Raw genomic sequence first — 11888 nt, forward strand, 5'->3', positions numbered from 1 at the left:
AGAGGGACAAATGAGGAGGACAGAGGGACATGACTTCCAAAGAGGGACTGTCCATCCTAAAGAGGGACAGTTATGAGCTATGGGCTAGCTATACAAAATCTCCTGCCTTGTGAAATTAGATATTGCTGCATAAAATGTAGAATTTCTGGACAAGTTTCCAGGCGGGTATTATTGTCAGGATTGGAAAGACTGGCAGTTTTGATAGTTGAAATATCAGCTGGATGTTACATTCCAGGACTCCTGCCAGAAGTTCACATGGCGCCTCTCGCATCCCGTGCTAGGGCGTGGCTTGTGAGTTCCAAGCATAGAAGATGGACAAATGAGCTTCGGAGAATGGATAGGCGCTTTCTGTAACCTCATTGGTCACTGACGGACGGACGTGAACCATGATTGGAGGAAGGTTTTGGGCACGAAATTCAAAGCCTTGCTAAATTGCTGTGTAGCTGGCGCCATTTAGATAGCACAGGCAGTGGAGCGATCAGCTGTAGCCGGGCTTTAATATAACTATAGAGATAGTTACTAGATAGTCAGCCACCATTTAATCAAGGTGCTTTTTAGCGTAAAGTCTAGCGGATGATTTTTTAAACAATCGTTTATTTTATATGAAGCGGCAAATTCAACTTGGCTGGAAATCAAACGTGAACCGGAGGGAATCCGGAGCATTGTAAGTTCCTCTCTTTTATGAACAGATCCCTGCATAGAAAACAACAGTAATTGGCTAAAACGTGTAAGCAGGACATATTGTTAGTGGATTTGGGGGGAAGCTTGATTGCCTCTGATCTTACTTCTGATAATCATTCCAGATGAATAAATACTAGTTGTATGGGAAGTAATGCTACACTTTAGTCTGTTTGCACTTTACAATATAGACCCTTAACAGAACCTTGTGCAGACTTATCCATGAATTGCTGCAATGCAGCTCTTATGGGGGGAGGGTTTTTTTATCAAGTGTCCCTCACCCGCCAAAATGGTCATTATTGCTGTAGCTGCGAAGGGGCTTAGCGGTTTTCCACTGCTGATTTCTTTATTTTGTTACTGATGTAAATCAAATAACATAACATACCTGAAATATTTAGAGTTTATTCGTTTTCCCTTGCAGATGATCTGAATAAATATAGACTTTAGGCGGACATAAAATGGCGCTAGAGGGGGGATGGGTAGTTCCTTGTTTAACCTTATCTAAGCTGGAAATGCAGCTGGTTTCTGTCGTGTTTGCTTATTTACTTATTTTACCAATATTGCCTATAGTTGTGGTGTTTTATGAAGTTGGTAACATGTATAATCTACTTTAGTTAACTGCAGAACTTTCTACCTGCTTTCTAGTGCATTTTTTTAGCATAGCATTTTGTACTGCTAAGAATTACATTTTGTATTTTTGATAGCTGGAAATGTGAAGATTTTGTTTATGGGATCTCGCTGTTTTTTTGTTTTGTTGTAACTTCACTGAACTACACAGACACTTTATTTTGGCAGTAGGTAGCAATAGTATTTCATTTGGCATCTTTAAACAAAAGTAACCCCTTCCCCTTTTTATAACATGTAACTAGTATGCTTCAAGAGTGGGGATGTATCTCCCTGAAAACACCCATGTTTTTAATACACAAGTATACTTGTTTTGTGTGTGTGATACATTTGCATCAATTACAAATTCAGTTTTGTGCATTGCATTTCTGTAAATTTTTTTTGTGCAGTATGCTGAAGTATCTGTCTGAGTTTGAAATTAAGTCAGATTGCTCCCACTTGACTAAAGTTGTGTATACACACACACACAGAGATTGGGTCTCTATCCCTCTGGCTGTGTGGAATTGAGTGCAGAGCAGACATGCACAGAGGTATTGGTAGTCACTTGAGCAAGTTGATCCGTCTGGCGGATCGTTTGCTGAGTGGCAGTCGAAGGCCACTGCACATGCTGGATTATCAGCTGAAGTGGCAGTAATCCGCCTCATACAACTTTAATCCAGTGTAGTGCTGGGCAAACTAAGGCCCGCGGTCCATATCCGCCCTGTGTGTGCTATAAGGGCGGCACACCAGCAGATAGCAGATTCTTCTGCTTCCTGCAGAATCAAGAGCAGCAGAAAACAGGAGGGTTACTTGCCACTTCCTGTGACGGGTCTCTGGTGTTCTCCCCAGAATTTTTTCAGCTGGGTGGCATGAAAAAGTGAACGGGTGGAGTTGGATTTCATAAAGGGGAGGTATTTTTGCATTTCACACGTGGCAAATGCTACCTCCCCCACATGAAATGCGGCAAACTGTACATCCCATACATGAAAAGAAGCAAACTAACACACCACACACTGCAGCGTGGGTCCTCTCCTGAAACTCCTGGGTGGTAGAAAGAGAGCAAGGGCCAATGAACCAGGCTGAGGAAACCATTTCCAGACTACATGTGCAGGGGGTGGAGCTACTCACTCTCTCCAGCCCTCTGCCAGGTGATCTTGATTGGGCAGGGGATGGTGGTGTGCTCATAGCTGCAGACTAAGCAAAGCTGGAAATTACCAGTGGCGAGTGCTGCCCACAAGATGGTGGCTGCCGTATCAAGTGATTGGGTGGTATTGTGCTGCCTGCTAAGTCCATAGCTGCAGGCTGAGCAAGGCTGGAGATTACCAGTGGAGAGCACCACCCACAAGATGGCAGCTACCATACTGATTGCCTGGCTACCGCACTTCACTTATCTTCTTAGCAGTCCTGCTGGGCTCCCCAGAGATGACATATGGGGCACACCAGCCAGGCGCATGATGGCACCCGGGCAGTGATTTAAACACCTAATTAGTCCTGGGGAGAACACTAATCACCATAGCCACATGGCGTTACATGAGATGCTATCAGGACGTCCTAACGGTGTTTAATGTGAAGCCCTGTGGCCATGGGGACCTTAAGCGGCGAGTGGTAACCCTTTGGTTTCCTTCTGCTTGCGACTCTGCAGGGTAGGAGCAATTTTAGGAATGCGCCCCTCGGCTGCACAGTTTGCCCAGCCCTGATCTAGCATGTGTACATGCCGTAACAGCCGCTTCCAGCAGGAGGCATCTAGATGGACAGTTGCTTTGGCACCACAGATGAGAACGAGATGAAATGACGCAGGATACAGCCGGTATATGGCTGATCCTGCTTTTGCACAAGTTCCCTGCCGTGTTAAATGCTATTTCCACCCCCCCCCCCCCCCTCCAGGCCTCCATGGATGGTGGGGAATGAAATTGTGTTTTAAAAGTAACTTTAGCTCTGTCTTCTGACTCCCTGTGCGCTCCTATAGCCGTAAATCCTATTACAGCCTATAGTGGCACCCTCTGCTCCCAAGTCTCTTGCGCTGGATTCACAGTGTTCTCTACAGATCTTTTTGTACCGCATCAGGGTTGCTATACACACTAGATTCTTGACAGACTGCTCTGACCGGCCATCTCGGCCGAGAACACTAGCACGTGATTGATCCCTCTGAAATCTGATCAGAGAGGGGTTGATCCCCACCACACAGCAGATCGCCTTTTTTTTTTTTTTTTTTTTTTTTTGAATCTCAATTGAACACTATGGGCTGTTGACCTAACACCGTCCGCCCAACCCTCAGTCAAAGATTTTCTGATTAATAATTGATTTTTGCACTGATATGTTGTGCATAAGTCTCACCATATTCGATATTTGCCAGGAATTGAGCTGGAAATGTGATTGGTTTCAGTTTTCCAGCTGCAGCACCTTTGCCGGCTCTTGCTGAAGAGCTGGAAATTGGAGCTACAGCTGATTGATATAGCAAACTTTAGACAGTAAATCACTTATTCCTCATAGGTCAACTTTAACAACTTTATTTTTTTTGTTTCCTTCCGTTAACAGACTAGTATTTTCAAACAAAAGCAAAAATGAAGTGTGGATATAAAACCCCAACAAAGTTGTCTCCTTCAAAAGCAAAGCATGAAACCAGCCCAACAAAGTATGAATCAAGCCCAACCAAACATGAATCCAGCCCGATCAAGTATCTCTCCAATCCAGCCAAGCATAACTCCAGTCCAGCCAAGCGGGAACCAGAGGGTAACAAAGAATGTAGATCACCTCAAACTGCAGAGTGCTTGGAAACTAGCATTGACCACTTGTCACCTTCAAAGGTGGATGTCCCAAAACCAGATAGACCCCTATACAACAAAGAAAACCTACTACGTCGGCTTAGTGAGGTTGAAACAAAAGATGTTGATTGTAGTCCTTTACAGGACAGTGGCTATGCTTCGATACTGCACGATGACTCTCAATACCAGGATGAAGAGGGTGACTTTTCCAAATGCACGTTATCTCCTACTTCATTTGAGACACCAAAGCAACATGGACTACAGAATGAAAAGCCTTTAGTGGTCTCCAGGACCTTATTACCAGCTCTCCATTTTGAAGAGGCTATGTGTTCCACTTTAAAGAGAAACTTCAGGAGGGGTCGTAAGATTTACTTGGATGCCTTTGAAGAAATGGTATCCCGTGAAGATTATGGTCTTGACAAGCTAATTGGCAAAAAGATGGGTTTGGAAAGGCTGGATATTCTTGGAGAGCTTTTCAAGAGAGATTTCAAACACATCCTGGGCAACATCTTAAGGCATCTTGGTGAAATGGATTTGATAAAGTGAGTTTTTGGTTGAAATATTAATGTACATATACATGTAAACCTGCGTATTTTAAAATTTGTATTAAAGGGTACCTGTAGTCGGGGAAACGACAACAAAAAGTTAGATGCTTACCTCAGTAGGAAAATGCTGGATTCCCCCGATCTTCTGAAGCTCCTCCATTGGAGCTTCAGAAGCTCCTCCATATTAATGTAATATTTTACATTAACAATGTCCAACTGTATTTGTCATGTTGAATATTGCTCACCTCCGTGTTCCCCTCTGTGTATGAGCGCAGGTACATGTACGGCCTGCAGAGGCGAGGGCCCCCTGGTGCCTGTGCAGTGCAGCCGCGATTGTACATAGAGGGGTGAGCAGGTGAAGATGAGGATCTTGGCCGGCAGTGGAGGACTGGTGAAGCCTTTTGATCATCCATAGGCTTCCCTCTTTATTGAGAAGTATTTACACACACCCCCATCACCCCAATACACACACTTGTCACCTGGATCATTGATTTACAGAATGGATGGACATTGTCTCCCTGTCAATGAATGGCCAGCTTGAGATTTCTAGAGCCTCTTTACTACAGTTGTTAAATAAGAAAAAATTTGAAAGAATTTTTTTTATTTTTCAAACCTCTGGTCTGTGTGCTTGTGCAGGAGGGTCTATGGAAGTATTACAGGCAACAATCAGCTGGACTATCTCTGGCAACTGGTATTGTTTACAAGAAGTCCTCCGCAATGTCCCTCTCATTTCAGGTTGGTTATCTTTAAATGGAACCTTAACTGAGGAATAAAGTTTAACCTAACTGGGGCTTTCCCAACCCCTTACAGACGTCCTGTGCCCATGCTGTCTCAAACCGATCCTCCGGTCCCACGCAGGCAGCTGGGTTCCTATTTTTTTAATTTTTTTTTTGCGACTGAGGGCGCCTGCGCAGCTCTGGCTGCTCACATACTGTGCAGGATGGCTATGGGAGTGAGTACGCGCAGTCAGAGCTGCGCATGTGCACTGCCGAAACCAGCTGTCTGCGTGGGACCAGAAGATCAGTTTGAGATGGCACAGGACGTCTGCTGGGGGAAGCCGCAGGTAAGTGAAACGTTTTTTTTTTCTTCAGTGAGGATACGTTTCTACTTGTGCGTTGCGTTTTTGATGCGAAAACCACGTCAACTAATCCGCATGCGGGTGCAGATTCGTTCACGTTTCCATGCGGATTTGCTCGCGGTTTGCGCTATGTGATATTACCCATGTCAATGCCGGCAAGCATTGACATGCGTTTTTGCACGGAAACGCCAGAAAAACCGCAAGACTAATATGCTCGCAGTTTTCCTATTACATTTAGCAGCGATTTGCGTGCGGCATGCGAATTCCAGCGGCTCTGCCGTGCAGATTTTTTTTCTGCACAGCAGACCGCACAGAATTCCGGAAACTGTCCCATCCACTTGTATTGGTTATGCGAATTTGCATGCAGACAATGCATGCGAATTCGCGTTAGAAACGTACCCTGAAGGTTCACTTTAAAGCAGGGTTGTCAAACTCCAAGTACAAAGAGGGCCAAAATTGTACACTTGGACCTAGTCGCAGGCCAACCTCAATGTCCTCCGGCCACCTTCCTCCCTTTATAAAGTTCCCTGGTGTCTGACCCCCCCCCCCCCCCCCCTTCCTTCAACCCCTAAACAGTTCCCTGGTGTCTAGAGGCCCCCACCCTTGCTTATATAGTTCCCTGGTGCTTTCCCCCTACCTCCCTCTTATGGCTTCCCTGGTATTCTAGGGCGTAATCTCCAGTATAGCCTACTTGGTGGCCTAGAGTGGGCCAAACATAATGCAAAGTGGGGAAACCGCTTGGGCCAAATTTTAATGGCTCTGAGGGCCAGAATTGGAGTTTGACATGTGAACTTGAAGGGACATGGAGGCTAGCTAACTTATTTCAGACAATGCACATTGCCTGGCTGTTTGGAAGTCATGAAAAAAGGTTGCATAGCTGACAGGAACACTGACTAGCCTTGCCTGTGCTATATTGGTCGTTTCTCTTTCCCCTCAGTAAATTTGTCATTTGATTTTTACAATTAGTCTTTGTATTTACTTACTTTTTGTAAACTGCGTTTAACTAGATCATTCTGATTTTTGTCTTCTAGTGTTGTCAGCGTTAGCACGACTTGGAAGAAGATTGTACAGAGCGATAGCTGGGCATACCGTCTTTATGAAAAATGTTATAAAGAAAAATGTGTAAGTATTTCCTGTCACATTGCTGATCAAGATTATTCCTTTGTGTATTTTGCAAATGAGATATACATTCTGCTTGCCTCTGTTAGCATTTACTGAACATGACTGCGTATAGCTGGTCAATAATATCTAGTGATATGCAAGTATCCCAAACTAATACCATATACTGCTCTGTTCAACACAACCTCATATTAAGAGGCCAACTTGAAGTGTGTGTTTACTTTTATTTAAGTTAATCCCAGACGATCTGGTCAAAGCAGAAACTGAAGGATCTGTAGGACTGCTTCATTGTTAATTCTATCTTACAGGAAATAGAATGTAAGAACACAAAGTCTGTTGCAACACGTGAGGAGTCTTTGTTCCGGATACCGCTTCACCCTGTTCAGAAGGTAGCCAGTGCAGCAGTCTGTGTGTCTAAGAGAAACGGCAAGAACAAGCACACAACTCCCCATAGTCGGCACACCGAGTTTAGTGAGGTAAAGTTGTGTTTGTTTTTTTTGTTTTGTTTTGTTTTCCTTTTGTTGATAGTGTTCCACAGTCTGCAGCTCCTGTTAAAGTGAATGTTTTACCACATAAAAAAAAATAGAAAAGTCAGATACTCACCTAAGGAGAGGGAAGGCTCGGTCCTAATGAGCCTTCCCTCTCCTCTCCCGGTGCCCGGTAATGCGCAGGATCCCCCGTAGCAGTATTCGACCAGTTCGGTCTAATACTGCCACTTCCGCAGCCAAAGGGATGTTTCGGGAACACTCGGGCTCCCGAAGACGGGCTGCTCCATACTACGCATGCGCGAGCGTCATCTATGACGCAATCGCGTGTGCGTAGTATGGAGCGGCCCGTCATCGGAAGCCCAAGTGCTCCCAAAGACCTTCGAAGTCCCTGCGGCGGCGGACGCGAACGGGGGAGCCAGCGCAGCACCGAGAGAGGAGAGGGAAGGCTCATTAGGACCGAGCCTTCCCTCTCCTTAGGTGAGTATCTTGACTTTTTTTTTTTTTTTTTTTTTTTTTTTTTTTACGCGGTACCCATTGGCTTTAATCGCTTCTGGACCAGCACAGTGGGAATCTACATCCTGCTTGAGGCTGCACTGCTCTGACAGGACGTAGATTTCAATTGTTGCCGCCGATCACGCCTCATTATCCCCTCCGTAAACGACTCGCCTTGCTCTTTGAGTCGCTCAGGGGCTGATTTAATTGGCTGCTGACCCTGTCATCGCTGTAAGCCATTCCCATTGGCTTACATGGGTTGACAGGGACAGAAGCCAATTCAAGCGGCTCCTGACTGGTGGGCAAAGCTCTGCTGTCATAGAAACTGCAGACCGGGGGACCTGCAGCAAATCGTTGGTAAGTGACGTTTTATAGTACAAGTAGTCTCTGGTCCTTAAAGAGGAACTCCAGTGAAAATAATGTAATAAAAGTGCTTCATTTTTACAATAATTATGTATAAATGATTTAGTCAGTGTTTGCCCATTGTAAAATCTTTCCTCTCCCCGATTTACATTGACATTTATTACATGGTGACATTTTTACTGTGGGCAGGTTATGTAGCTGCTGCTAGCTGTTTTGGCTGTTAGAGGCAGCTGTAAACAGCTAATTCCTGTCTGTGAACCTTGTTACATTGTAACAAACTGCCAAAAGTACCGCGGTACTCAGAGCTTCTTGTGGGAGGGGTTTCAGCACAAAATTAGTCACACAGCGCCCCCTGATGGTCTGTTTGTGAAAATCAATATATTTCTCATATAAAAGGGGGTATCAGCTACTGATTGGGATAAAGTTCAATTCTTGGTTGGAGTTTCTCTTTAACCTCCTGAGCGATAATCCCGAGCTGAGCTCGGGGTATATCGCGCAGGAGGATTTCTCAGGCCCTGGTGAGCCGATTTGCATAATTTTTTTTTTTTTGTTACACGCAGCTAGCACTTTGCTAGCTGCGTGTAACTTCCGCTCGCCGTGCAGTCCCCCTCCTCCCCGACCCCTTGCGCAGCCTGGCCAATCAGTGCCAGGCAGCGCTGAGGGGTGGATCTGGACTCCCTCCGACGTCCATGACGTCGTCCCGCCCCGTCGCCATGGCGACCGGGGAAGCTAAGCAGGAAATCCCGTTCCGAACGTGATTTCCTGCTTACTCTGATCGCCGAAGGCGATCGGAGTGGGTGGGGGGATGCCGCTGCGGCTATCATGTAGCGAGCCCTGGGCTCGCTACATGATTTAAAAAATTTTTAAAAATAGTGCTGCGCCACCTCCTGGGCGATATAATTGTATCGCCCAGAGGGTTAAGGGGTTTAGAGAATGCTGGTACGGAAGTAGTTGAGGTGCGTACACACATTTGACAGATGGGGATTGGAACCCGATCCCCCTGGGTGATGACGCTGGGCCGGGCTATACAGGTATGAAGTCGGCTGTATTGTTGTCGATACCCTCTGTGCGTGCATGACGGTGAACGGGGGAGTGGCCTCTTTAAAGCAGTCAGCTCGGGTGAGGTGCTCAGCTGGGCAAATGACTTATGGCAAATGACTTATGGGTAGACAGTCAGGGGCCACTGCACACATGCCTGATTATCAGCTGTCGGATATTTACAACATAAAAGAATAGTTTTGGACGTGTACTTGAATGTGATATCTTGTGTTCATGGTTGCTTTAACATTTTTTCTTTCAACAGGTTGGGAAAACGCTAATTAACAACCAAAGTCTGAAAGTTTGTACAGTCTGTGGTTCTCCTGCCAAGTATGACTCTTACCAAAACCGAGCAATCTGCACCCGACATGGCTGCCTTTGGGACTTCTGTACACTTTGCAACTGTAAATATCACTTCTCTAAAGACTGCCCGACCAGCAAACCTCAAAGTCATAAATGCTTGTCAGAAACTCTTCCTGGGAGTAAAAAAAGTAAACAGAACTTAAGAAGGCTTTGAATATTTTTATAGAAACCTTTTTAACCTGGAAAAAAAAAACACTCAAAAGTGGTTTTTAAAGATGAATTTTTAACTTTCTCCAGAAAATGGCAGTTGGTTCTTCACGTTGTACAGACAGAAAGCTGCCATTGCTGCTAACGTGCACATCATGGTTTAACAGACCCGTTATCAGTTCCCAGCAACTGTGCATAAATGGTAACTACTTTGTCTACACACAGGAGCATGAATTGGATTCTCAACTATGCAACATTCAATTGAATGCTGTGTTTTTTTTTTTTGTAATGTGAAGCATTCAGTACTAGTCAGTTATTTTTAACTTTGGAAATGTGACAAATTGCAAATCAACATTTTAGGTTTGTATGGAACTCCCAACTGTTGGTGGTGTTGGCCTATTTGTAAATACAAAAGCTACTTTCTTTACTGGCACGGTAAACACGTGTCTGTTAAAATAAGTAGACCTATCAATTTTGGCTGAGAGGTGTTTGTGATGATTCAGTATTATTGTAGGCAGTGATGCTCTCACGAGTAATGAGTGCTTTAGCACTCTAATTTGTGATTTAAATGAGCTTTAATTAGCTCAGGTGTACGACAGGGAGTGAAGGGGGTTATTTACCCATAAGTGCACGTCCTCCCTGCGCTCCCACTAGCTTGCACGCGTCCTATTGGATGCGTTGCAAGCCTCACTGCTCGCACCCCCCCCCCCCCCCCCCCTTAAGCCCAAAGGAGGAAGTGTGTGGTGGTGAGGCTTGCATTGCTTCCAATAGGACACATGCAAGCTAGTTGGAGCACAGGGAGGACGTGCACTTATGGGTAAATAACCCCTTCACTCCCTGCTGTACACCTGAGCTAATTAAAGCTCATTTAAATCACAAATTTGAGTGCTCAAGGCCTCAAGCACTCGTTATTACTCACGAGATCATCACTGATTGTAGGCTGTGAGCTATATTTTACTTCGGAGCAATTCTTAGCTTACAGAAACTACGAGCCCCATTAGCAAATTATGATGTCCCATCACATTAGATACTTACCTCAGTAGTGGGAAGCCTCTGGATGCTCCAGACACTTGCCAGAACCTCCTCCACCACCACTATTACTGCCCAGGACCTCCTCGTGACTGGGCTTCAATCTGTGTATGAGCATGCCTGTATTGCCCAGGCATGAGTACAGTCTGCACATTCCCAGTAGCATGAAGGTGCTTGTGCATGCAGGATTAGGCTATCTATGAGCTGCTTTGTGTTACTGGACAAGCGCAGACCATACTTGCATCTTCGCAGTATGGCTGTGCTCGTGCACAGACTGGAGCATGGCCATGAGATCATATACCACAAGCTCTTGGGGTATGCATAGAGGGACCCAGCATGGGAATGGTGGGCACCAGGAAGATTCGGGAAGCTTCTGAGCTATCCAGAAGTTTCCTCAACTGGGGTAAGTAGCAATTTATTTTTGGTTTCATGTTCACTTTACACCAGATTAGAGGCCATTTTTGTAAATTCTGGTGCAGTTATATGAAGATATGTTAAGGCATTCCAACCACACCAGACTTTAGTTCAATAATGACTACCAAGTAGAGTGCCCATTGCCTATCCGGTTATATGAGCACCCATGTTTGTGACCTTTGTAGCGAAATCAACTCCATAGCTAGCTACTGTTGAAGAACTGTTACAGATTGCAGTGAGTTAAAGTACCCCGTATCTAGTTACCTAGTCTTGACAGGTTTGTACATTTTAAAGCTCAACTAGATCTTGGCGGCAACAAAGCTGCCCTGCTTTGCAGCCGGGTCATTCAATGCATCAGAGGTCACTACACAGCAGTCCTGGGCCCATTTTCATGGACACTGGAGCAAGCCCTCACAGCAAGCAGTATTAGGGGCTGGGTTACACGGAGTCAGTTGCTGTCGGCTGTAACTAAACTCACAACTGATGAAGCAAGGAAATGTGAAGGAAATCTCCATATATCCCTATGGGTCAGTTTACATCTATGCGTTGTAACTGAAAGCTTTTTTACAACGCACTGCCTACAGCACTTTTATCTTGTGGACCCAATACATAGAAAAGCGCATTTAAAACTCACAGCAACTGATTGAGTTAAAGTATATCCGTTCCTAGTGTATGCCCAGTTGGGCCTTTAAAAGGACCACTATCGCAAAAAACAAAACCAATTCATTGCTCTTAAAGTGATCTGCTTAAAAATGCACGATTTACTTTT

The 11888-nt window shown here is 45.1% G+C and overlaps 1 protein-coding gene across 1 annotated transcript; it reads left to right on the forward strand.

Annotated features, from left to right (window-relative positions):
- Window positions 1-445: 445 nt before the first annotated feature.
- On the forward strand, window positions 446-10293 carry FBXO5 (F-box protein 5). The gene is made up of 5 exons (XM_068279563.1): window positions 446-664; window positions 3817-4585; window positions 6698-6788; window positions 7094-7261; window positions 9432-10293. Exons 2-5 carry the CDS (start codon window positions 3843-3845, stop codon window positions 9681-9683), a joined length of 1254 nt encoding a protein of 417 aa, XP_068135664.1. The 5' UTR covers window positions 446-664; window positions 3817-3842; the 3' UTR covers window positions 9684-10293.
- The last annotated feature ends 1595 nt before the right edge of the window (window positions 10294-11888 follow it).

Source organism: Hyperolius riggenbachi, chromosome 4 (assembly GCF_040937935.1).
Source record: "Hyperolius riggenbachi isolate aHypRig1 chromosome 4, aHypRig1.pri, whole genome shotgun sequence".
Taxonomy (NCBI): domain Eukaryota; kingdom Metazoa; phylum Chordata; class Amphibia; order Anura; family Hyperoliidae; genus Hyperolius; species Hyperolius riggenbachi.